Raw genomic sequence first — 27,305 nt, forward strand, 5'->3', positions numbered from 1 at the left:
TAAATATATTTTTAGGATTTTGTAAGAAACGGATCCGGACAAAATTGCGAAATGTACAGAAACATGCGAATGTCATTCTGATCAATTTTTCGGGACCCGAACCTGTTCACTTACCAAGAGAACAAAGACTTTGTATTAAATGTCAACAAGATATTGAAGATGAGTATCATCTTATTCTAGTATGCAAAAGTTTTCATGATTTAAGAAAAATTTAACGTGCTTAGCACGTTTATAAGTCCAAGATCGATTATCGTTCTTGGACTTATAAACGTGCTCAGCACCTATGGTCAATCAGAGACCTATAATATTATTTAGTATAGAGGTCTCTGGGTCAATGTCCAATTATTGTGTGTCAATAATATTGGCGAAATTCGTAAGTTAGCAAGATATGTTTATATTAAATCAGTATTAGCAGAGACATATATATATACTGATATACTAATAGTCTCTATGTATGTCTCTGGCATTAGTCAGAATTAATTCGGCCGTGTTATCGCCATTTTGTATGCATTAATTGTTATATATATATACATATACGTATCTCGTAATCCTATATGCTATATGGCACTTGGAAATAAATTGAATTGTAGGTGCCATATCTCAACACGTATCATATGCTTGTTTTTTAATAAAATCCGAAAATTAACAGAGTTGAACGGAGATATGCAATATTTAGTTCAGATTAGCCTGTCGGTGAATTTAATCAGAAACATATATTTCATTGTGTTAAAATATGTCAAAATAAATTTTATCGTACTCAAATTTCACAATACTATCGAGTTTTTTTTTTTTACTGGTGAGACAGAGACGTATCTCACAGAGCTTCGTCCGTGTCCATGACCCTGTGGACGTGGCTAGAGTTGATATGACCAACACAGAAGAATAGGCCCTGGGCATGATTGATCAGGCTACCGGGTAACTGGACTGTCAAAATACGCGTTGATCAAACTTCAATCGTTTTTGTGATCATCTTACTACTAAACTATTCTATAAAATTTTACATGTGTAATATAATATATTATATGAAACTGTTTCTTAAATGCTCACTTTGTATAAATTTTGCTTGCCGACTGTGATGATTTTATGCAAGCTCACCTGTCTTTTAGTAATATGTTGTGTTTGGTTGTACAGATTTACTCTTCTGTTTGTCGATATACAAGCTCTTGAAGCTTATGTTCTTGTTCTAAATAGTCGACGATAAATAAAGTTTCTTGCATCTTGTACCTTGTAAATGAATTCATACGACTTAAATATCACAAACTTTCTCCCGATAAGTTTTACATATCTTTCTTGGGACGGTTTTTCCTAAAAAGTTTGACGTTGTTATTCATTCTTACTTGATAATACCGAGGATAGAAAAAAAAGTAACGTGCAATATCTCTTGAAATTGACTACAGAAAATGATACAAATATTATTTTTGAATTGAAATATATTTCATTGTAATTAAACAAAACGATTGGACACGAAATATACCATACCGACTCATTGAATTCTCTCCTTACATAGTACATAACATTAAATATTACAAATCGATCACGTGATAGGCTAACAACATATAAAAATAACAAAGGTTAATATCTTTGGATACCAGGCTCGTAGCTGCCTATATGCAAATACGTAGTTGCGTACACATCAGTTTTCAGAAGAAGAAAAAAAAACCCAAACCAAACAAACAAGAGCTCTGTTATTTATATAAGTTTATCTACAGACAAAATAATGCAATATGCAGAGCTACAGACCAAGGGGAACTTGCAAAAATGTTTAAGAAAGATCCCTTCAGTACTTTCTGAGAAATAGCGATAACAAACTTCAATTGTCAAAATCTAAGATGGCTGCCTGTCGGCCATGTTGTTTTGCGTAGGTCTCAAAATGCAATATGCATAACTAGGCACAAAGGGGAACCTACATATGAAATTTGAGAAAGATCCCTTCAGTACTTTCTCAGAAATAGCGATAACAAACTTCAATTGTCAAAATCCAAGATGGCTGCCTGTCGGCCATGTTATTTTCCGATTGGTCTCAAAATGCAATATGCATATGTAGGCACAAAGGGAAATCTACATATGAAATTTGAGAAAGATCCCTTCAGTACTTTCTCAGAAATAGTGATAACAAACTTCAATTGTCAAAATCCAAGATGGCTGCCTGTCGGCCATGTTGTTTTCCGATTGGTCTCAAAATGCAATATGCATAACTAGGCACCAAGGGGAACCCACATATGAAATTTGAGAAAGATCCCTTCAGTACTTTCTGAGGATTAGCGATAACAAGAATTGTTTACGGACGGACGGAGGGACAGAGGGACGGACGGAGGGACGGACGGACGGACGACGGACGCAGGGCGATTTGAATAGCCCACCATCTGATGATGGTGGGCTAATAAATGAGCGTAATCTATTAGAAGTAGACTTTATATCCACGTTTTGGAAAGCTTATAGTTGTCCTAGCACTTGTGAGGTAAACATTTAGGTCACTGTTACTATAAATAGAATTTTCTATGTCCTCTTTCAAGAAAATTATTTATTGGTTTATCCATGACTGAATGTCTGTACTCTTCTTGACGACTGGTGTTTAATTGGTTTGAATATAGCGATTGTCATGATTCCCAAATTATCAACTCGATCCCCAATACATACAAAGGGATGGTCATTTTTTGAAAAGTAAAGCTGAGTATATATTTTAGAAATTTCAAGACATCCAGTTAAGTTGTTAAGTGGAAATTAATCAAAACACCTTAATGAAAAGGAACTTATCTATATGCCACAAGTATTTTTGAGCCAAAAGCAAATGAAGACTACATCATGCTATAATAGAAAATAATTGAGAACTTGGAACTATGCTCATACATGTATTGAAAATACTGTTAAAATATAGTCCACAGGGAGACAGGGGCAATTAAAGTATATGATAATTTTTTTATGTTTCCCCAAAATATTTCACATTTAAGGATTAACTTTAATTAAGTTTACTAATCCATAACAAACAAGCAGTAGGCTCATGGGCCTTATCAGAGTTTTGAAATATTTCATTCAATTTGACCCTTTTTGGCCCTGCCCATAAGCCCCAGGGGTCAGTCAGGGCCAACATGTGCATACCATCAAGCTGCCATCCCATGCTGATAATGTTGACCAAGTTAGAATGAATTTCAATTGAAATCAAACAAATGATGGTAAAAAATGTGATTTCCCCATATAAACTATAGTAAAGTTTACCCTATATCTAGGGGGAAATGTGAGACCCCAGGGTTAGGAAATTCACAATTTTGGTAAAGTACCTTAAGACCCTTCCATCTATGAAGAGTATTTGATTCTACATTATTTGGGTCTTGAGAAGAAGTTTTGAAATTTCAGTTAATTTGACCTTTTTTGGTGTCGTCCCTCAAGCCCCTGGGGGCCAGTCAGTGCCAATATGAACATACGATTCAAGAAACATCCCATACCGATAATTCTAACCAAGTATATATTATTTACAATGGCAACAAATGATGGTCAAAAATTTGTTTTCCCTATATAAGCTATAACTTTGATAAAGGACCTTACAAACATTTTATCTATGAAGAGTATTTGATTCTGTCATATCTGTGAGTTGTGAAGAAGATTTTTCGAATTTTAGTCAATTTTATCCATGTTGTTCCCTCCCCTAAGGTCCCTGGGAGATGGGGACCATATAATTTACAATTTTGGTTGACCGTTGGTCATTGAAGCTTTCTGCTTATCTGCTGATCTCCATAGGTCAACTGAGACTTCATTTCAGGTGACCTAAAGATGTACTCTAAATAAAGTCATGAAGCCATTTATACTAGTATGTTTTTTCATACCAAAAGTCTGTTTTTTTCTTGATATGGATCAATAAATTCAAAAATAATTTGAACAGTTGATCCTTAGAATTTAATCACAGAGTGAAAAAAAAAAAAAAAAAAAAAGAAACTTTTTCGATCTCTTCACAATAGCCAAGAAGCTCAGAGACCTAATTTTGTGCCTACAACATGCTTGGGAAAAATCCTTTAAAGATTGTTGAAACGAATGACCTTGATCTTCACTCAATGTCACAGGGGTTAAAAACGCTAAAATCTTTCATTGACATCTTCTCACTATTAAGGATGTTAGCATGCTGGGGTGAAGAGCTATCAATATTGTTCAAATGAATGACCCTGGATTTTAATGAAAGTCAGAGGGATCAAAATCAAATCAAATCTAAAAAAGACATTTTCTCAATCACCAAGAGGCCCAGATGCCTGATATTGGACCTTTAGCATGCTGGAGTTACAAAAAGAGCTACAAAGTTGGTTAAAATCATGACATTGAACTTCATTCATGACCACCAGACCCAAATATGCTAAAAGCATCGAAACATTGAAAAATGAACAATTACAAAAAACCTTTGTTACTTTTTTGCTTTCAATACGAGGTGTTAAGTACATGTGTAATTTTTCAGGCGTGTTTAGAAAAAAAAATGTTTTTCAGGTATGCACAGATGATTTTAGCCCCATTTAATCAGGACAAGCGAAGTAATGCTAGCTCTATCTCTCAGTGTGATAAGAAATCAGATGTGTTAGGCTTGTTGGTTCCATGGTCGCCACCGTGGTTTCGTGATCACAATCCTGGTTCTATGGTTTTGTAGTCACAAAAGTGGATCTGTGGTTCCATGGTCAAAAGCGTGGTTATTTGGTTTCATGGTCACCACCAACATTTCATGGTCACCACCACGGTTTCATGGTCACCACCACGGTTCATAGTTTCATGGTCACCACCACAGTTTCATGGTCACAACCAACGTTTCATGGTCACCACCATGGTTTTATGGTTACCACCACGGATTCATGGTCACCACCATGGTTCACAGTTTCATGGTCACCACCACGGTTCAGTTTCATGGTCACCACCAAGGTTCACAGTTTCATGGTCACTACCACGGTTCACAGTTTCATGGTCACCACCACGGTTTCATGGTCACCACCACAGTTTCATGGTCAACACCACAGTTTCATGGTCACCACCACGGTTTCATGGTCAACACCACGGTTTCATGGTCACCACCACGGTTTCATGGTCACCACCACGGTTCACAGTTTCATGGTCACCACCAACGGTTTCATGGTCACCACCACGGTTCATGGTCACCACCACGGTTCACAGTTTCATGGTCACCACCACGGTTTCATGGTCACCACCACAGTTCACAGTTTCATGGTCACCACCAACGGTTTCATGGTCACCACCATGGTTTTCATGGTCACCACCACAGTTTCATGGTCATCACCAACGGTTTCATGGTCACCACCACGGTTCAGTTTCATGGTCAACACCACGGTTTCATGGTCACCACCACGGTTTCATGGTCACCACCACAGTTCACAGTTTCATGGTCACCACCACAGTTCACAGTTTCATGGTCACCACCACGATTCACAGTTTCATGGTCACCACCACGGTTCACAGTTTCATGGTCACTACCACGGTTCACAGTTTCATGGTCACTACCACGGTTTCATGGGCACCACCACAGTTTCATGGTCATCACCAACGGTTTCATGGTCACCACCACGGTTCAGTTTCATGGTCACCACCACGGTTCACAGTTTCATGGTCACCACCACGGTTCACAGTTTCATGGTCACTTCCACGGCTCACAGTTTCATGGTCACCACCACGGTTCACAGTTTCATGGTCACCACCACGGTTCACAGTTTCATGGTCACCACCACGGTTCACAGTTTCATGGTCACCACCACGGTTCACAGTTTCATGGTCACTACCACGGTTCACAGTTTCATGGTCACTACCACAGTTCCATGGTCACCACCACGGTTTCATGGTCACTACATCAGTTCTCATTTTGAGGACAACTTACAGAACACCTGGTCTTAGTCTTTTTTGTGTTGTTTATTGTCTCCACATAAACTCTTTATTTTGTTGTTTTATTGATTTACATCTTGGCTTACAACATCCTTATTCTGTGCTTGTTATTCTTGATGCAATTTTGGGGGATTTTTACCAGCATTGTGTGGCATGCTAAAATGGATTGAAGTGAAGGGAGTTACCAGCCACAGGGACTTCCAGAAAAAAAAATGGTACATGGAGATCACTAGGAGAGTCGTCCGGGTAGAAAATATAGTTCTGTAAGAAATAATGTGTTGAATTAAAATCTGTATAATATTCAGCAGAACAGCTTATGAGCCAAGTGTGTGAATTTATAATCAACAAATATATAAAATAAATAATCATTTTAATAATCAGATACAAATGTATATTATTGGTATAATACTTGTAAATTGGAGGAATTATTGCATGAATAAACAGTGTACAGCCACTTTACTGTAAACTTTACAATGTACATGTACTGCATATTTTACTCTGAAATCTTATTTTACCCCATTTTCACATTTGTAGCATTTAATTAAATCTCTGCATTGCAACATATTGTTTATCTGCTTTGAATTTGCCTAGGTGATAAAATTTGAGTTGGCCAATGTATGCCAATTTATAGCAACTAAAATCTTTAAATCTGTAATAGGGAGAAACTTGTGATAATATCTAAAAGCCAAAAGTACACTATGTCCATACTCTGAAAAGATATTAGGACAAAATGAGGCCCCAGCTGTATCTGTTCTCTACATCGATATTGAGTTAATGCAAAATCATTAATGTACAAAATTTCAAAAGTCAACCAAGATCAGAATAGTTTTAAAGTATGTAGATATCCAGACAACTAAACAATAAAAATACTGCCTGCAGTCTGACTTTGTAATCATCAATATATAATTATTCTATTTGGCTTCATCCCAACATGAAATTGATCAACAAGCTAATCTAGGATTCAAACATTAATTGAATATTATTCGAGATCAAATGGTGTAAACATAACATGGAGTCCAGTCTCCATTTGATTTTTTTTCCTTTTGACTTTGCTGAAATCTTAACACTGTTTTGATCTTCCTACATTGTACATGGCTGATCTTAGCTTCTTGACAGCACAGTATTGTTAGTGCTCAGGTTTGAATATTTCTGTATTTTCAAAACAATTAAATTCCTCATTAAACTAACTTTAAGTGCATACTAAACCATCTACATCCATTTTTTCTCATTTTTAGATGTATTTAAATGACAATTTTCTTCTCAAATATACCCTAAGGGGGATAACTAAACCATTTACATCCATTTTTCTTATTTTTAGTTGTATTTAAATAATAATTTTCTTCTCAAATATAGCCTAAGGGGAATAATTAAAGCGTCTACATCCTTTTTTTTCGTTTTTAGTTGTATTTAAATGACAATTTTCTTCTCAAATATACCCTAAGGGGGATAATTAAAGCGTCTACATCCATTTTTTTCATTTTTAGTTGTATTTAAATGACAATTTTCTTCCCAAATATACGCTAAGGGGGATAACTAAACCATCTACATCCATTTTTCTCATTTTTAGTTCTATTTAATTGAAAATTTTCTTCTCAAGGGGGGGTAACTATCACACATAACATGTATGTGTATTAGGTAGGTCTCCTTAACTCAGGGTTTGGACAAAAACAAAATATAGCTACCATGCATGATATGTAATGTAGCATATATCCTTAACAGTTACATGAATACCATCATTATAATGTGTAAGGTAGTATATGTCCTTAGATCTAACATAAATAGGTATGATGTGTAATGTATGCACTTCATGTATATAGACAGGTTTATTATACCTCATGTTTAAAACAGTGCCTGTGATTAGCCAAAACACATCACGTGGCCGAGAAATAAAACATCATATTTCCCTCAGCCACATGAGCCAGGGAAATAAAACATCATATCTCCCCGGAGCGAATGCCCCCATGGCAACCATCATATTCTGTTGCACAGAGTTGTCTCCCTTCCAGTTGTTTACAAATGGCTGAAGAACAGAACTTTTTCATCCATTTGAAGATAAAATTCTGCAAAACGAGACTGCTCAGAACACAAAACTATCAATAAATGTACACTGCAACTGTTTCCAAGAGTTTTTAAAAGAAACTGACAATAACACCTGGACTTGGAATCGTATAAATTGAGCAACTGAGATCACACATGTTTGTAATAAAATCTTCTGTTTATTATTATTATCATTACTGATTATTTTTCGGTATAATAAACAATTTATGGCCCTGGATGCAAGGTAATATGAAGGTTTATTTACCCAAAGCTCTCATATTTCCCTCGGGCAAGCCCTCGGGAAATACGAACCTTCATATTACCCTGCATCCAGGGCCATAAATGCATAATATCCTTCACCCTAAAACAAACTGCCAGGTATATTTGTGAAAGGTAGCATAAACTACACAAATACATGAAATGTAGCATACGTCCTTAACTCTACAACAAATAACAAGTATCATTTGCAAGGTAGCATACAGCCTTAACTCAACAACAAATGACAGGTACCGTATGTAAGGTAGCATATGTCATTAACTCTACAACAAATGACAGGCATCATGTGTAAGGTAGTATACATCCTTAACTCTACAACAAATGACAGTATCATGCATAAGGTAGCATATATCCTTAACTCTAAAACTAATCACAAGAATCACGTGTAATGAAGCATACACCTTAACTAAAAAACAAATGACAAGTATCGTGCACAAGATGTAGTATACATCCTTAGCTCTACACAAATGACAGGCATCATGTGTAAGGTAGCATACATCCTTAACTCTACAACAAATGACAGGTATTGTGTGTAAGGTAGTATACATCCTTAGCTCTACACAAATGACAGGCATCATGTGTAAGGTAGCATACATCCTTAACTCTACAACAAATGACAAGTATCGTGTGTAAGGTAGTATACGTCCTTAACTCTACACAAATTACAGGTATTGTGTGTAAGGTAGCATACATCCTTAACTCTACAACAAATGACAAGTATCAAGTGTAAGGTAGTATACATCCTTAACTCTACACAAATGACAGGTATCGTGTGTAAGGTAGCATACATCCTTAACTCTACAACATATGACAGGTTACATATATTGTGTGTAAGGTAGCATACATCCTTAACTCTACAACAAATGACAAGTATCAAGTGTAAGGTAGCATACATCCTTAACTCTACAACAAATGACAGGTATCGTGTGTAAGGTAGCATACATCCTTAACTCTACAACAAATGACAGGTATCGTGTGTAAGGTAGCATACATCCTTAACTCTACAACAAATAACAGGTATCGTGTGTAAGGTAGTATACGTCCTTAACTCTACACAAATGACAGGTATCGTGTGTAAGGTAGTATACGTCCTTAACTCTACACAAATGACAGGTATCGTGTGTAAGGTAGTATACGTCCTTAACTCTACACAAATGACAGGTATTGTGTGTAAGGTAGCATACATCCTTAACTCTACACAAATGACAGGTATCAAATGTAAGCCTAAGGTATACACCACATACGGTTTACTCTAACCAAGAAACCATGTGAACAATGTAGACAGAAGCTTGCCTGTTAAATCCTTTAATACGACACAAATCCCAGGTCTAACCTGAAAGTTAGCATATATTATCTCTAATAGAAATCACATGTATAATGTGTATGGTAGCATTCATTCTAAAATAGACCAGAGATTTAGCATGTCAAAGATAGAACAAATATCATAAAATATATCATTACTTAAAATATGATTTTAGAACACCATATCATTCATTCATGTATCACAAACGTTTGCCCAGAAGTTGTGAAAAAGTGGCATCAAAAGTTTCATTTACATCAGATCGAGGTTATCAGCCTAATGGTAAGCAGTTAAAGTCTAGGCATTTACCATTGCAGAAAACACCAAACTTTAGAACTGTTCACAAGGTTGTTACGTATCATTACGCAGGAAACACCATCAAAATCGGGCATGGTTTGTAAGATTCTGGAAGCACTGGCCATTAACAAAAAGCAAACCACATTGGATTGTTTTCGCAACTTTACAATAAATGTTCCATTGTCACAATAAAAGTTCTTCATTATATTCTGTATTATTTCAATGCTCCTTGTACTGTAGCAACCAGATTTCTTTTTCCTGTAATGAAATTAAATTAACATTTATTTATAAACTTAACCAAAATACAAATGTACATCTGATTGATACTCAATCTTACATTTCAATTTCACCTGAAAATACTTAACAAAAGGTCATGTCAATACAAGGTACTAGCTCCTTTTTATAAGGAATTTGTGAAAATCAATATTAACTTTGAAGACTTGAGTATGGCGCTGTTGCATCATCTTTAGTTACGTTTATCCAGAACTGATTTCTATTTAATTGTGTTGAATCCCTAATTAACTCAAATATCAACACATATAGTAGGTAGCTATACATCACTTCATTATCCGACATATTTAACAAGAATAAATTGCTGTGTGTATGTTTATTAATCTTCAAGTTCCTAACGGGAATTTTTGTTGTTTTCCAAGATGGCGGGCATTGAGAATGGACTATTTTTTGAAAACTTGAAAACGTCTCTACCTATATAATTTGCGCACCCCCAACTGTAAACTTTATTTCACGAAATTACACGAGTTTTTACGGTATAAGCTTGAGCCATGCGCGCGCAGCTGTCCTTCCCTAACCTGTGTGAGGTTGATTCATCCCGTCCCTATAACAACCCCGGGCTCACCCTGTGAAGTATGTGATATTATGGGACTCTTTCATATGCGAGTAGGTAGGATAGGATATTCAACCTAAGGGAAACAAAATGTGGTGAAACCCGAGGCTTTCCTGTGGTTTTACCATATTTTGTGATTCCGAGGGTGGAATATCCCTATCCTACATACACACATAATGAAAGAGTCTTTCTCTCTCATATCACTACCAAATAACTGACAAAAATGTCTCTCAACCATCCATTTTCTTTATTTGAAGTTTTCCAATTCTACCTATATGTAGTTTTTCATTTGCACTTCTATATATTTGATCATTTTACGGAGTACACCAGTACATTTTATCACAAAAAATTTTGAACACTTCTTTAAAGGAAATAAAAAAAGTGCACAGGTACTCGATACCTACACATTCAATTACATCACAGGCTGGGAATGTGTCCCTAGTCATCAATGATGATTGAATCATAGTATTTGATTCTAAATCAACAACAAATAGTCATCATTTTCACAATAGCTAGGTATGAGTTATCTCCCTTATAACTTTTTACTTTTCAACATTACTTTGCAATTTGATAAATAATTCATGAATAAATTATACATTAATACAAGATACAACAGCTCATGTATCCATTTTTTTTAACACTACCTGCGTGATTTCGATGTTCACACAACCAGATTCCCTGCCAAGTGCCCAGGTTAAGCTTTCCATCCGTTAGTGGAACATTAACAGAAGCACCAAGAAATGCAGCTTTGACATGTGCTGGCTGAAAGAAAAATGAGAGATTGTGAAGAAACGTCATAATTTAACCACATGACAGTTTACAGTTAACATTATATATCTACTTTTGATGTAAATCAGGCTAATGTACTAAAATTATAATTAAACAACGATAATATCAATTTTTGACTGACTGGACGGATATTGTTATGTGACAACAATAGCTTTAGGTAGATTATAATACTGATTTATAATCACATTATACTTAATATATTATATGAGTGAACTCAAAACATTGAGTAAAATTTATCCTACAAACTAAAACTCTCCTAATACGAAATACCTTTAGAGTCCTAATACAAAATACCTTTAGAGTCCTAATACGAAATACCTTTAGAGTCCTAATACGAAATACCTTTAGAGTCCTAATACGAAATACCTTTAGAGTCCTAATACGAAATACCTTTAGAGTCCTAATACGAAATACCTTTAGAGTCCTAATACGAAATACCTTTAGAGTTACTGATGAATTGACATGCATCTCTGTTGGGTAAACGCTCAATGTTTTTATACACAGAGACTTCATGACCTGTTTCCCACAGAATCTGTGTAGTAGCTCATCAATAAATCTGCATTAATGGTATGACAATAATTGATATAATGAATTTCTTTTACATAAAAAAATAAATTGAAATTATCTCCCTTACTTGTAACAGTAGATATAAATTTTGATTGTAATGATTTGGAAAGGAATTACATAGGCTTGGCCTGATGTCTAATCCATTTGACATATTGAAAGTAAATGAAATCTTGTTAAAATTGAAAAAAAAGTTTCGATAAAATTTGAATAATTGCAGCAAATCTGTCCACAGTAACATATAATTTCCAGACCGCTGGCTTCTCTAATTAACTGGTTTTTATATAACACCTGGTCAGATACAACACTAAGTACCACTGAGGCTGAGTTATTTGATTCTCTTAAAACTTACAATGTAAAAAACACATTATTAAAGACAAACTCGCAATGTAACAAGAGATCCCAGAGGGATCTTGGCGCCCACCATTGAATGATCTTTATAAGTTCCATGTCAGATTGATCTTTTCTCTACTTTTCCCTTCCTCTAAGTCTTACTTATCTGTGTAAATTCAGAAACAGCCCTCTAGTACTTTTCAAACAAGGGGAACCTATATATAGAATTTAAGATTTAGCTATAATGGCTGTCTGTCGGCCATGTTGTTTTCGTATTGGTCCCAATATGCAAAACTAGGCACTGAGGGGAACCTACATATGAAATTTGAAAAAGATCCCTTCAGTACTTTCACAGAAATAGCGATAACAAACTTCAATTGTCAAAATCCAAGATGGCTGCCTGTCGGCTATGTTGTTTTCTGATTAATCTCAAAATGCAATATGCATAACTAGGCACAGACGGGAACCTGCATATGAAATTTTAAAAAGATCCCTTCATTACTTTCTGAGAAATAGCGATAACAAACTTCAATTGTCAAAATCCAAGATGGCTGCCTGTCGGCTATCTTGTTTTCTGATTAGTCTCAAAATGCAATATGCATAACTAGGCACTGAGGGGAACCTGCATATGAAATTTCAGAAAGATCCCTTCAGTACTTTCTGAGAAATAGCGATAACAAACTTCAATTGTCAAAATCCAAAATGGCTGCCTGTCGGCTATGTTGTTTTCCGATTGGTCTCAAAATGCAATATGCATAACCAGGCACCAAGAGGAACCTGCATATGAAATTTCAGAAAGATCCCTTGAGTACTTTCACAGAAATAGCGATAACAAATCTTCAATTATCAAAATCCAAGATGGCTGCCTGTCGGCCATATTGTTTTCTGATCGGTCCCAAAATGCAATATGCATAACTAGGCACCAAAGGGAACATACATATGAAATTTCAGAAAGATCCCTTCAGTACTTTCTGAGAAATAGCGATAACAAACTTCAATTGTCAAAATCCAAAATGGCTGCCTGTCGGCCATGTTGTTTTCCGATCGATCCCAAAATGCAATATGCATAACTAGGCACTGAGGGGAACCTGCATATGAAATTTGAGAAAGATCCCTTTGGCACTTTCTCAGAAATAGCGATAACAAATTTCAATTGTCAAAATCAAAGATGGCTGCCTGTCGGCCATGTTGTTTTCAGATTGGTCCCAAAATGCAATATGCATAACTAGGCACAGACGGGAACCTGCATATGAAATTCTAGAAAGATCTCTTCAGTACATTTTCAGAAATAGCGATAACAAACTCCAATTGTCAAAATCAAAGATGGCTGCCTGTCGGCCATGTTGTTTTCCGATTGGTCCCAAAATGCAATATGCATAACAAGGCGCCAAGGGGAACCTACATATGAAATTTGAGAAAGATCCCTTAAATACTTTCTCAGAAATAGAGATAACAAACTTCAATTGTCAAAATCCAAGATGGCTGCCTGTCGGCCATGTTGTTTTCCGATTGGTCCCAAAATGTAATATGCATAAATAGGCACCAAGGGGAACCTACATATGAAATTTGAGAAAGATCCCTTCGAGTACTTTCACAGAAATAGCGATAACAAATCTTCAATTATCAAAATCCAAGATGGCCGCCTGTCGGCCATGTTGTTTTCTGATCGTCCCAAAATGCAATATGCAAAACTAGGCACTGAGGGGAACCTGCATATGAAATTTGAGAAAGATCCCTTCAGTATTTTCTCAGAAATAGCGATAACAAACTTCAATTGTCAAAATCCAAGATGGCTGCCTATCGGCCATGTTGTTTTCCAATCAATCCCAAAACGCAATATACATAACAAGGCACCAAAGGGAAACTACATATGAAATTTGAGAAAGATCCCTTCGGTACTTTCTCAGAAATAGCGATAACAAATTTCAATTGTCAAAATCCAAGATGGCTGCCTGTCGGCCATGTTGTTTTCAGATTGGTCCCAAAATGCAATATGCATAACTAGGCACAGACGGGAACCTGCATATGAAATTTTAGAAAGATCTCTTCAGTACATTTTCAGAAATAGCGATAACAAACTCCAATTGTCAAAATCCAAGATGGCTGCCTGTCGGCCATGTTGTTTTCCGATTGGTCCCAAAATGCAATATGCATAACAAGGCGCCAAGGGGAACCTACATATGAAATTTGAGAAAGATCCCTTCAATACTTTCTCAGAAATAGAGATAACAAACTTCAATTGTCAAAATCCAAGATGGCTGCCTGTCGGCCATGTTGTTTTCCGATCGGTCCCAAAATGTAATATGCATAAATAGGCACCAAGGGGAACCTACATATGAAATTTGAGAAAGATCCCTTCGATACTTTCTCAGAAATAGAGATAACAAACTTCAATCGTCAAAATCCAAGATGGCTGCCTGTCGGCCATGTTTTTTTCAGATTGGTCCCAAACAGAGGGACTGACGGACGGACGGACGTCCGGAGGGACGGACGGACGGACGACGGACCACGGACGCAGGGCGATTTGAATAGCCCACCATCTGATGATGGTGGGCTAAAAAACACATTATTAAAGACAAACTTACAATGTACATTTGTATATATAACTACATATGTTAGGACAGACAACAAATGGATATTGATTGGTATGAAAAACTCTGCTATTAATTGTTTTGATAGTCAAAAATATCAATATAAGATTTTTGTCTTAAAACATATTCTTACCATATCGTCAGGACCTTCGCAGGAGTGTTTGAAAGGTGTACTCTGTCAAAAGAAATACAATTTACACTTCAAGGAAATGATGAGAGAGACATTAAATTCTCCATGCTAAATGATCCAAAAAAACTTGCTTGATTGAATTAATCACCTGTTTAATAGCGAGAAGTAAATATTCTAAGGGAAATAACTACAGCACATTACAGCATATTTTCCCATAACTTTCTTAACACTGGAATATCCTAGTTAGTCAGTTAGTCGTTAATTCTAAAAGACCTATCAACACTGTGAAGGTCATTGGGGCCAAAAAATCACTTTACTTACATCAGGTACCAGTTTGTTAAGCATCATTTCCATATCGACTCTGCAAATAAATAATATAGGAACCATGAAGGAAAGTTCTGCTGAAGATTGAAGGAAAATCTACAAATCTCATGTTATGAAAACCTTCTTATGTCACCTACATTAAATCATTTTGCTACTTAAAATCTTATTACAACATAATGTATTGCGATTAACTCATTTTCATGGAAAAATACATACAATAAAAACTTCACTTTGGGATCAATATTTGACAATTTTACTGAAGTTAACGGGAGATTCTAGTTCAGATTTTGAAACTGACAGTTACTTGTCATAAAAATGTACATGTTATGTACAATGTTTCAGGAGTTTCAAATAGGAAACTAAGTTTACCTGTTCTTGATTGCATATTTATAAGAAATTTTCAGCACCATGAAATGATGTTTATTGGTTGGATTTTGTTATGGTAGCCTCTGTAAACACATGTACAGTCATCACACGCATGCATATTGTACACAGGGAGTCCATTCTTAAACGGCCATAGCTGCTGATAGGATGTTTACCTTGGTAACATTAGTCAATATTAAATCTAACCTAACTTACCTGACATCTGGGTCCCAGTTCTGTGGGGAAACAATACAGATTTTATTAGATATGAGCAGAAGAAATTGTTTTCAAACAGAAACATAAGATTAGAGGACACACAAAGAACAATTTACATGTAAATGATTCATTTGATGTACAAGCAAATCCCAATATGAGATAGTTTACAATATACTTGAAACAGAAATTACATCACACACAAAAAGCAACATTGTTTTATTAAAAGAATGAGACATTAATCCACACTTTAAAAACTGTAGTTAATGCTAATAATACTGATATTTGTTTAGGTAAAAGAATGGTCAAGTAGTTTACAATTGTCACTGATTTCATAATTAAGTACATATTACATAAAGGTACATATCACAGAACTATCAGAAAAATTAGCACCAAATACTGATATATTTTAGTTTCTACCAAGGATAGCCCATAAAAGCTGGAGAACAGTTTATTTTCAAAGGGGTCCTCAAGTAAAATTTTCATTTTAGCTTCAATTTATCAATATATATGACAGTATTATTATGTTACAATGTTATGTCATTTATATTATTTGACATACCTGGAGTTATGTCAAAACAAATCATAAGTATAAATATATAACACGGAACTCGAAATTGATGTTTCCACAAGTTACAAACTATAATATCTTTTTCATTTGTTATTAAATATTTGTAATACAGAAACAGCTGGTTGGGTCAATCCTAACCTGAGTTTCCTCTGGCCCTGACACCATGTCTCAGTCTGGTGTAGGCATGGTGTCAGGGCCAGAGGAAGCTCGTGCTACATTTTGTAGGTCAATCCCTACACACCTAATCATCTGCTGCTGGATTGTCTCCAAGAGAAATGTAATATAAATAAAAAGATGTAATTATCATAAATTATAAATGAAATACAGTGGAAGTTTGTTCATGAGTTTTAGTGTATAAAATTAGTTATTGAGCAGATACTACTGAAATTTAAATTTGTAAAGATATTGTGATTAGGAATCTCCGACCAATTAAATTTATCTTTCAAAGTGTACATACCTCATTTAAACACAGACTGGCTGATGTGTGCTTTACTGAAAGTAAAAATATTGTAGGCCTAGTTAAAAACAATGTACATACAACAAGAGGCCCAACGGGCCTTAACGGTCACCTGAGATTTGAAATATTTCAGTTAATTTAATTGACCCTTTTTTGCCCCACTCATCAGTCCTTGGGGTCAGTCAGGGCCAACATGTGCATATTAAGCTGTCATCCCTTGCTGATAATTTTAAGAAAGTTAAAATGAATTCCAATAGACATAAAACAAATGATTGTCAAAGATATGAATTCCCTATATAAACTATCGCAAAGTTTACCCTCTCCCAAGGGGCAAATGTGAAACCCCAGGGTCATGAAATTCACAATTCAAGCAAAACACCATAAAACCATTCCTTCTATGAATATGAAAAGTTTTTGATTCTATCTTATATAGGTATTGAGAATAAGATTTTGAAATTTCAGTCAATTTGACACTTTTTAGCCCCGCCCGTCAGCCCCTGGAGGTCAGTCAGGGCCAACATATGTGTACTATCAAACTGTTATCCAACGCTGATGATGTTAACCAGGTTTGAATAAATTCCAATACAAATCCAACAAATAATAGCCAAAAATGTGATTTCCCTATATAAACTATAGTAAAGTTAACGCCCTCCCCAGGGGGCAAACATGAAACCCCAGGGTAATAAAATTCACAGTTTTGGTAAAACACCATAAGGACCTTCCATCTATGTAGAGTTTTTGATTCTACCAAATGAGAGAGTAGAGAAGAAGATTTTTGAAGTTTTAGTCAATTTGACCCTTTTTGGCCCCACCCCTCAGGCACCTTGGGGGGGGGGGGGGGGGGGGGGAGACCATATAATTCACAATTTTGGTTGACCTTCAGCCATAGAAACTTTCTGCGAAATTTCATTGAATTTTGTTCAGTGGTTTTGGAGAAGAAGTCGAAAATGTAAAAAGTTTACGGACGCACAACGCACGACGGAAGACGACGGATAAAAGGCGATTAGAATAGGTCACTTGAGACTTCGTCTCAGGTGACCTAAAAATGTATATCAATATAACAGCATGTCATCAGGGCAACAGCGTCAGTTCATAAGAGCGCAGCTCATCGCGCCTGAAGGGCGCAAGAGCGAAGCTCTCTTTCAGACAACAGGTGTATAAGCTATATTTTCAATCAATTCTATACCCCTTCCACTTTGAAATCGTGTCCCGCGGGAAAAATTGCGCGCCTCCAGTAGAGGCGGCCATGTTTGAAATCTCGTTCCCTACACGACGAGATCTGAAAGATTTCTCTCTCGTCGAAACAAATAACTGAAAGTTAGTTCAAATTACTTAATTCTTGAAATATCCACACAACCCATGTCAAAGGCCTGATTCATTTAAAAGCTACCATTTCTATTTTTCTTTTAACGGACGAGGTAAATGTATTTTGCGAATTAGATTGGCTTGAGATATTTCGTTGGTTACCTAAATCGGAACCCTCCAAGTTTCGGTGCTGATCAAATTGGATGCGAGCGTAGAATAAGAGGTTATTTTGCTGCATATGTGCGTTAAATAGAACAGTTTTTAATTGCATTATCATTAGATAACAGCATTGTAAGCACAACTTTCCAGGTTACAACCGAAAACCCTGAAATATTACTGAGTTGAACACCGAATGGTGTTGTATTGTCGTCAAGCGTGACGTCATAAGAATTCAACGTCAAAGATTATGCCACTGATTCCCGCGCTTTCTCAGCGCATATATTTTACGAGTTTTTCGTAGTCCAGATTTCTGTGAAATATGTGATATTTTACGGGAAACGAATAACTTCTGTATTTGTACCCAAAGTGGGTATAGATTGTATTAACTGTAGTAGTTGCTGCATTTTTTTTTTATCATAAAATTTCATCAAAACTTGTATTTTCTTAATAAAATATCATGCTTATAAAATATCTCAAATAATAGTCTAAGCGAGTGATTTTGCTTCTTGTTACTTCAACCACGGACTTAGATATACACACACTAATATATGTCCATGCTTTAACCTAAAAACAAAACCAAAACCCAACAGATGCATAAAATAAAAGATGATATAGATATACCTCGCAAGTTTTGATTGTAACTAGTTTATTGATACGATTGCCTTCCAGCTTCCTTTAGCTCAGTCAGTAAAGCAGCTGACCATTTAAGCCATGCAGTGGTCGCGGGCTCCATCCCGGTGGGGGCACACTACTTGCGTTTCTGTTACATCGGTTGACCACTCCAAGTGCAAGCTATAGGGAAATGAGAGGATTCGTCGGGGATAAAACCTGGGTTAATGTGTGTTCGGGGCAAACACGTTTGAAAAGTGAGGAATAGTGAGGCAGGTTTTAATTGTAAATAGTGTACATAGTGATTTCAAGTGGGGAAATTTCCCTTAAGCTTATTCGGTAGAGCGACGGACCAGTAAGCAGAGGGTCGCGGGTTCAATCCCTCTTGGAGTCAATATATTCGCTTTCCTGTTATATTTATCATGGGAATATTGTTGCATTGTCTGCCCTTTTACGTTTTTAGTAACATATGAAATATGGCAGTAGAATACTGATGTCATTATTCAGTGCACATGTCATCACGGATATAATATGTACGATCGCTTGGAATCAGACAATGCAAAGTAATTAAGACAATGAAAGTCACATCAGGACAAACAATAAGAATTTCAGCTGATATAGGCCTATGTATAGATGTACAGATGTATAGATGTAATACATAGTTTATGTTACAATGTGTTTACACGTTTAGATTTAGATTTTTTTAAATGGGGGGAGGGTATAATCACCTCTTATATTTTGGCCTAGTTTGTAGCATATTTTGTGTGTCATTCTTTTAAGTTAAGACCCTCCCCCCCCCCCCCCCCCCCCCCCCCCAAAAAAAAAAGAAATGAGTCTGAATTTCTAAAATGTGGTAGTATATACACACTGCGATATGTCCAAGTATACACGTACATGTTCATAAACTTTAATGATTAACGGTGAGTGATTACTGTCATAGCTGCGCTCTTCTAAGGCTTTGCCTTCATTCATATTATCAAGAGAAACGATTGAACTGATAAATAAACAGATAAAGCTGATCTGCACATGTCCCTGGATATGTATACGTTTTTTTCGGGTATACTAACTATGCAGGTTAAGTAGCCCGATTTTGATGTTTGCTATTTCCGGAACATTAGCTAGTACTTCGTCTGTAAGGAGATGACATCCTCTCTTTTTAGAAGGAACAGCGAATTCCCTCTGGAACCAGACGGTGCCTTGATAACCTTTACTTGTAACCGCCATATTGTTCCTGGCATCGGAGTCATTCAAACGTTTTAGAGAACAAGAGGACTAACGGGCCTGTATAGCGCACGTGTATCGCTTTTCAACAAGGCGTTGCATAATTTATCATTGATAGCTGTATGATCGCCACTTTAAAAAAATCTCAGGTCCCAGTGATGTACTCTAGGTAATATCCAAATACACAAAGGCTGTAACAAATTCCCAGGTCCCTCTACATCACATTTTCAGACGTTTTGGAGAGCTAGATTAAAATTAGGTAAAAATTACACCCCAGTGGTCTTTATCATGAATGAACACCAGGATGTCATTTTTACCGAATTTTAATCTAGCCACAGGCTTCTTGCTTCTGGTTAGTATTAATAGAATAAAGTATGAGCTAATATATATTTTTTAGGTTAGATCTAGTTTGCGCCACACACAAGGAGGATGGCAAATGCGAATATGGGAGTTACCGCGTCATGTCAGTCTGAGGTCATTGGTGTTTACAATCCCTGGGAATATCATAATGCAAAACAATATGGTTTCATATCCAAGGTCTACTTCGTTTCAGCTACTTGAAATTTCAGACAAATGGTCGCAAGCACTTCACAATGGACATGTTATTGGTTGCATACATATGGATTAATACGAAGGCTTTGCCACAGTTCCTCGTCCGCGTCTCATCAATAAGCTAGGATCGTACTGCTTCAAACATCACATAGTCACAAAGCTTTGTAGTCGACACCAGAAATCTGCTAGAATCTGTGATATCCGCACCAAATACAAACTGTTTCAAACATAGACTAGATGAATTTGGGAAAACCGAGTATATAATCATAGAGCTGAAATATCAATCTGAACTGTTTAAATATTGATTCAACGAAACTTCCTAGTCGATATCGCTGAATTACCACATGAATATCTTACATTATTTCAAGTCCAGTGAAGAGGATTATTAAATCCTGTAATTGAAATAAACATAGCATACGGGTGTTTCGTCCTTCTAGGACTTGTCAGTGACGTTAACTAGAAAGCCGACCAATAGAGCCGAATGAAATACCAACATCTGGATGGTAGGTGCAAAAGATACTTACATGTACTTTGGATTTCATGATTTATTATTTACGTTATCAGATTTGCATAAATTGCAATATGACATACCAAGAGACAGCGACGGGGATTGAATAAATGAAATAAATAACACATTTAATAATTGATCATTGTATTCAGCATAATGAATATTAAACTAAATCCCCACACAGTTGCTTCGTCACTTTAAGATAATACACTCTATTCAACAAGAGTTAAAGAAAGTTCAAGATTTATAATTTATTCACAGATCTGTGTTTAATTAAAATTATCTTAATTAAAAAATAGAGAGGTATCAATTTTATATGTAGTTAAGATATATATATTTAAGGTCGGCCTATTTGTATTTGAATAAATATCTTCAACGATTGCCGATGAGTATCTCTATTCAAAATAGAGATATATAAAATTCAAATACAGTCATTTTTATTTTATATAGAGATATCCCAGTTTTAAAGAAATATATCTCTATTTCATATTTAACTGTTTTTCTTTTTTATAGAAACTCAATTTTAAATATTTTATTTTTATACATATGTATATGGCAAGGCGTTTGTTTCAAATATAAGTATTTCTAATTAAAATACAGATATCTGTATTTATGTCGGGAATAGAAGTATTTGTATATAAAATACAAACATCTGGAATAAATGTGTACAATGTTCACTGGCTTTACACAATGCAATTCAGATAAACACTCATTAATAGTTGTCATGTTTCGGGTGATTTCCGGTACACTTTAGGTGGTTACTGTGATATTTCGGATAACATCTGGGGTAATTTCCGGTACATTGTAAGTGCTAACTGTCATATTTTGGGAAACATCCGACACAGTGTAAAGGTAACTGTCATATTTCGGGTAATTTCCGGTACGCTGTAGGTGGTAACTGTCATATTTTGGGTAATTTCCGGTACACTGTAGGTGGTAACTGTCATATTTCGGGTAACACCCGGTACGCTGTAGATGGTAACTGTCATATTTCTGGTAACATCCGGTACGCTGTAGGTGGTAACTGTCATATTTCGTATAACATTTGGGGTAATTTCCGGTACACTGTAAATTTCCGGTAGACAGTAAGTGGTAACTGTCATATTTTGGTGGTAACTGTCGTATTTCGGGTAATTTCCGGTACGCTGTAGGTGGTAACTGTCATATTTTGGGTAGTTTCCGGTACGCTGTAGGTGGTAACTGTCATATTTCGGGTAATTTCCGATACACTGTAGGTGGTAAGTGTCATATTTCGGGTAGTTTCCGGTACGCTGTAGGTGGTAACTGTCATATTTCGGGTAATTTTCGGTACGCTGTAGGTGGTAAGTGTCATATTTCGGGTAATTTCCGGTACGCTGTAGGTGGTAAGTGTCATATTTCCTGTACACTGTAGGTGGTATACATCACATTTTGGGTAATTTCCGATTGACAGTAGACTTGCTACCATGCGCGTAGCCAACCTATTTTGTATGTGTATGCAGAGAAATGAAATGAGGGATGGATGAGTACCGTATTGTGAGATACAGTTAAGTGTTTGGACAATTTGAGTCCTTCATTTAACGATGTCCGAATAGTTACGTTGTCCTGTTTTCTTGAAACGACGAGCCTTGTACAGCATTTAGAACGATAATTTGTGTTGACTTTACCTTATTTTGCACGCTTGGAACACGTTTACATAATGTCCGAATATGTGTTCAATAACCATACGTACATAACCCTAGTCCTTTTGTCAAAGCAATACCTTTTCTGTGGGAAGGGCTGTAAAAGAAAGAAATCAAGACTAAAAACCTGAGATTTACCTTGTATTTAAGTCGCGTTACGGTAACACGACGTTTTGGGATGATCATTGCGACAATGGGTGATGTTTTCATGATGTATGTGTAGGTAAAATTAATTTATATATAAAAGTACAGTTGTAGTTATAACAGTTCCAGTAAAGTTAATCTAATATAAATGAATCTTTCAACTGTACCAGTGGTCATAACATATCACGACATGTGTTCTAGAGTTTAAGTTAAAAGTTGGAATTATAACGATTATCATTATACTCCGATAGGGGTTGATTGGTGGAGATTGACGTCCTTGTTCCGGATATAGACGAGCGTACGACACTCACTCAGACTCATGACTTGTTTCTGATGCTGATGGTTCCTGCGAGGCGAGCTTGAAATTTCTTACTAAGAAACAGGTCCTCGGGTTTTTTTTTGTCCCACTTTATCCTGCATTCCCTGCCACGTAATGATTAGTTATATCATATACTCATATAAATAACAGTTTTTTCTTTCTTTGTTTGTTTTGTTTGTTTGTTTGTTTGTTTGTGTTTTTTTTTTTTTTTTTTAAACTGATGTGTACGCGAATAGGCAGCTACGCGCCTGGCTACCGAGACAATCTCCAAGACGAGCTTATCCTTAAACGAACCCAACCGCTACTTCAGTTGGACAATAGCGACACGGAGCTCTGGAGGCTACTGTTGACAGCGTTGTCTGGCGGAAGTTCAAACCGTCACCGGTCGTTTCGACCCCATTGAAACAACGTCCTTAAATGACCATGGCTGTTAATAGGACGTCAAACAAAAACAAACCAAACCAAACGTCCAACATGATGCCATTCTCTCCCTATGTTCCTGATAGCTGTCTTCTCATACATACATATATAACACATTCTTACTTTTTGAAGCATCAGTGCATGGCATGCAACGAACCAATTATAGTTAAACATTTTTTACTGGATTACATCGATCTACAGCCAACAAGAAAACGTTACTATATGTATAACAAATAAAAAAATTCCCTTCGAAATCGTTTACACAAATGTACTGTAATATGTTCAGTAGAAGTTTATATAATTATACTTAGAACTGGTAAATAATCATATCTATATGTACACATGTTAGCTAATTTGCCAATAATTAGATGGACCTCGGTTCTCTAAACTTTTGATTTAACCTGTTAAATCTACCTGTTAAAAATAAGTGTTAATTTCGACTATTTCGCTTACGCTTGATGTCAAATTATATCTAATTTGAAATCTTTTAAATTGCATAGAAACGAAATGTACTGTAATATGTTCAGTAGAAGTTTATATAATTATACTTAGAACTGGTAAATAATCATATCTACATGTACACATGTTAGCTAATTTGCCAATAATTAGATGGACCTCGGTTCTATAAACAACTTGGATGTTATCTAACCCATGTTCATGTAATACTGGTTGTATCCAATTATCTTTGTGTAGTTATAATTAATGTGGTGTTTACATGTAGACTTCAGGTCACGAACCCCATAACCATATTAAGTTAGGGGAAATCTATCTGTCCGGCCAATGCACATCATGATCATTATAAAAGAGTAGCCTTCCATTGAAACTATGGTCATTCCTACCCGTCTGCACGGACACGTCGGTCCTTCGGCCGTGCTTTGCACGGACATGGTCGCTCTTAGCCGTCTGCGTACGGACACATCATATACCCACCTGCACCAATAAACAGAGGAACCTCAACTCTACGACTTCATCGTTATTCAACTCTACAACTACAACATCTACAATCTATACCACAAAAAAAAACACATAAGAAGATTATTATATTTTACATACACTATTTTGAAGTATCTAACAGCTCTTTACCACAATATATGAGTAGCATAACCACATTGATATTTTAAACTGGATACATGAGTTTACCCATATAGTTTTTTGTTTGCTTATTTAAGATGTCTCGTTTGATTTTGTTTCCACTTTTTCCTGTTTGTATTAACTATGTTATATGTTAACTATATTTTGGCCCAAATGACCTTGACAGCGTTGATTGGTCGTTAGGTCGTCATAAGTAAGTAAACACTGAAGCCAGTATCTATCCCATAGACGTACAAGGGTACCATGACGTAGTTATTCCCAACAGATCTCCGAGTAAGCCTGGACGTGGGTTTTATAAATTACACCGTCCCTGGATTACCTTACTGTGTTAACAGAGTATAATAACATGCACTGTATTCAAATATAAGTTTGAATCAATTTGGAACCATTTTGTATAGACCGAGCATATTCGTGTCACAAGACAATGAGACACAGTCGATCCGTGCTGCAGACGTCTAAAAGACTACAAAGGCCGAGCAGTACGTTCATTATGTACAATTTCACCGTAGACTTAGGTAATACTTAAATTTACACACCAATATAATAGCATGATCAGACTGTTAATATACGTCCTGGTTTACGAGGAAGTAAATTACAATCTAAACGGTGACAAAATGGTGGATACGGAGATAGCCTGATTGAATCGTGTAAGTTTGACTAAATATTCAATTTTTTACTAATACTTATATAGTAATACATGTATACACCGAGTCATACATAACTTAGTGGGGTAATATTTATCTGTAATTTTATGGGAACGAGAAAACATCAGAGAAAGTGTGTCTGCTTGGCAGCAATGTATCTCAACATAACGAACGGGCCTCGAACTCACGATGTACGGCACCTAATCGCCTAGCCAGAAATACCAATGTAGATTGGCCACCAAACCCTATAAGATTCTTTTGTGAAGAATCGCCAAGCTAAATTCTAATACTAGGGAATCAGACATATCCCAGAGACCAAAATCATAAAGCTCAATTTTATTTACAGTTTTAATGTTCTAGAGAATGTTTCAATGGCGCAGTGTTAGTCGGCGCGGTACCGACATGATCGTAGTGACACAATGAATTGTCTTTTAGATGATATGAATACCCGGATCCCATTAATACATACATGGATTATAAATACATGCACATGATAAATAAACTATGATACTCTTAATATCATGGACAATGTCAGAAAGATAGCCTAATACAGTAATATCAACAAACAATCTCGTAACTAATGAAGGATAGCTTAGATAATATAGCCACTGATGTAAAATACTTTATATAAAAAATGTAGCCTTGTGAAAGGTTGGTAATGTGAAAATGTCAGGTTATATGATCTTCGAGTTGGGAACAGTTTTCTATGTAACACAAACTATGTAATACGGTTCTAGAAATGTTTGACATCGACACCGCGCCAACTCACAATAGGACGATTTGTTGAAGGGTCGTCTCAAAAACACAATTAACACCGATATTCTACCCGAACTGCATGATGAATCACAGATGTATGCCACGTCAATTTTATATACGTTTAAAAATACTTTTCACCATCCTTGTTACACTTCAATAATCTACATACATAAGGACTTTAGTGTAGCCTATATATTCAGTATAGTCACAGTATAGTAATCGTACATTAACACTCATACTGTGTCAAACTTTCAGTATAGTATATACACATGTATAAAATGTCATCATTCAGTAAAGTTACAGTATATTGATATTCATACTCTGTCAAACCTTCAGTATAGTATATAGACATGTATAAAATGCCATCATTCAGTATAGTTACAGTATATTGATATTCATACTCTGTCAAACTTTCAGTATAGTATATAGACATGTATAAAATGCCATCATTCAGTATAGTTACAGTATATTAACACTCATACTGTGTCAAACTTTCAGTATAGTATATACACATGCATAAAATGTCATCATTCAGTATAGTAACAGTATATTAACATTCATACTCTGTCAAACTTTCAGTATATTATATAGACATGTATAAAATGTCATTATTCAGTATAGTAACCATATATTAACATTCATATGTGTCAAATTGTCAGCATAGTATATTCACATGTATAAAATGTCATTATTCAGTATAGTAACAGTATATTATCATTCATACTGTGTCAAACTTTCAGTATAGTATATAGACATGTATAAAATGTCATCATTCAGTATAGTAACAGTATATTATCATTCATACTGTGACAAACTTTCAGTATAGTATATAGACATGTATAAAATGTCATCATTCAATATAGTTACAGTATATTAACACTCATACTGTGTCAAACTTTCAGTATAGTAACAGTATATTGATATTCATACTCTGTCAAACTTTCAGTATAGTATATAGACATGTATAAAA

General features: G+C 35.8%; 1 protein-coding gene across 1 annotated transcript; it reads right to left on the minus strand.

Moving 5' to 3' along the window:
- Positions 1 to 8,052: 8,052 nt before the first annotated feature.
- Positions 8,053 to 20,251, minus strand: LOC117343695 (UPF0047 protein YjbQ-like). The gene is made up of 7 exons (XM_033906164.1): positions 20,086 to 20,251; positions 16,946 to 16,980; positions 15,921 to 15,940; positions 15,339 to 15,378; positions 15,021 to 15,062; positions 11,255 to 11,372; positions 8,053 to 10,024 (listed from the first exon to the last, which is right to left on the minus strand). Exons 1-7 carry the CDS (start codon positions 20,240 to 20,242, stop codon positions 9,981 to 9,983), a joined length of 456 nt encoding a protein of 151 aa, XP_033762055.1. The 5' UTR covers positions 20,243 to 20,251; the 3' UTR covers positions 8,053 to 9,980.
- Between the last annotated feature and the right edge of the window lie 7,054 nt (positions 20,252 to 27,305).

The sequence above is a fragment of the Pecten maximus genome, chromosome 15 (genome assembly GCF_902652985.1).
Source record: "Pecten maximus chromosome 15, xPecMax1.1, whole genome shotgun sequence".
Lineage (NCBI taxonomy): Eukaryota > Metazoa > Mollusca > Bivalvia > Pectinida > Pectinidae > Pecten > Pecten maximus.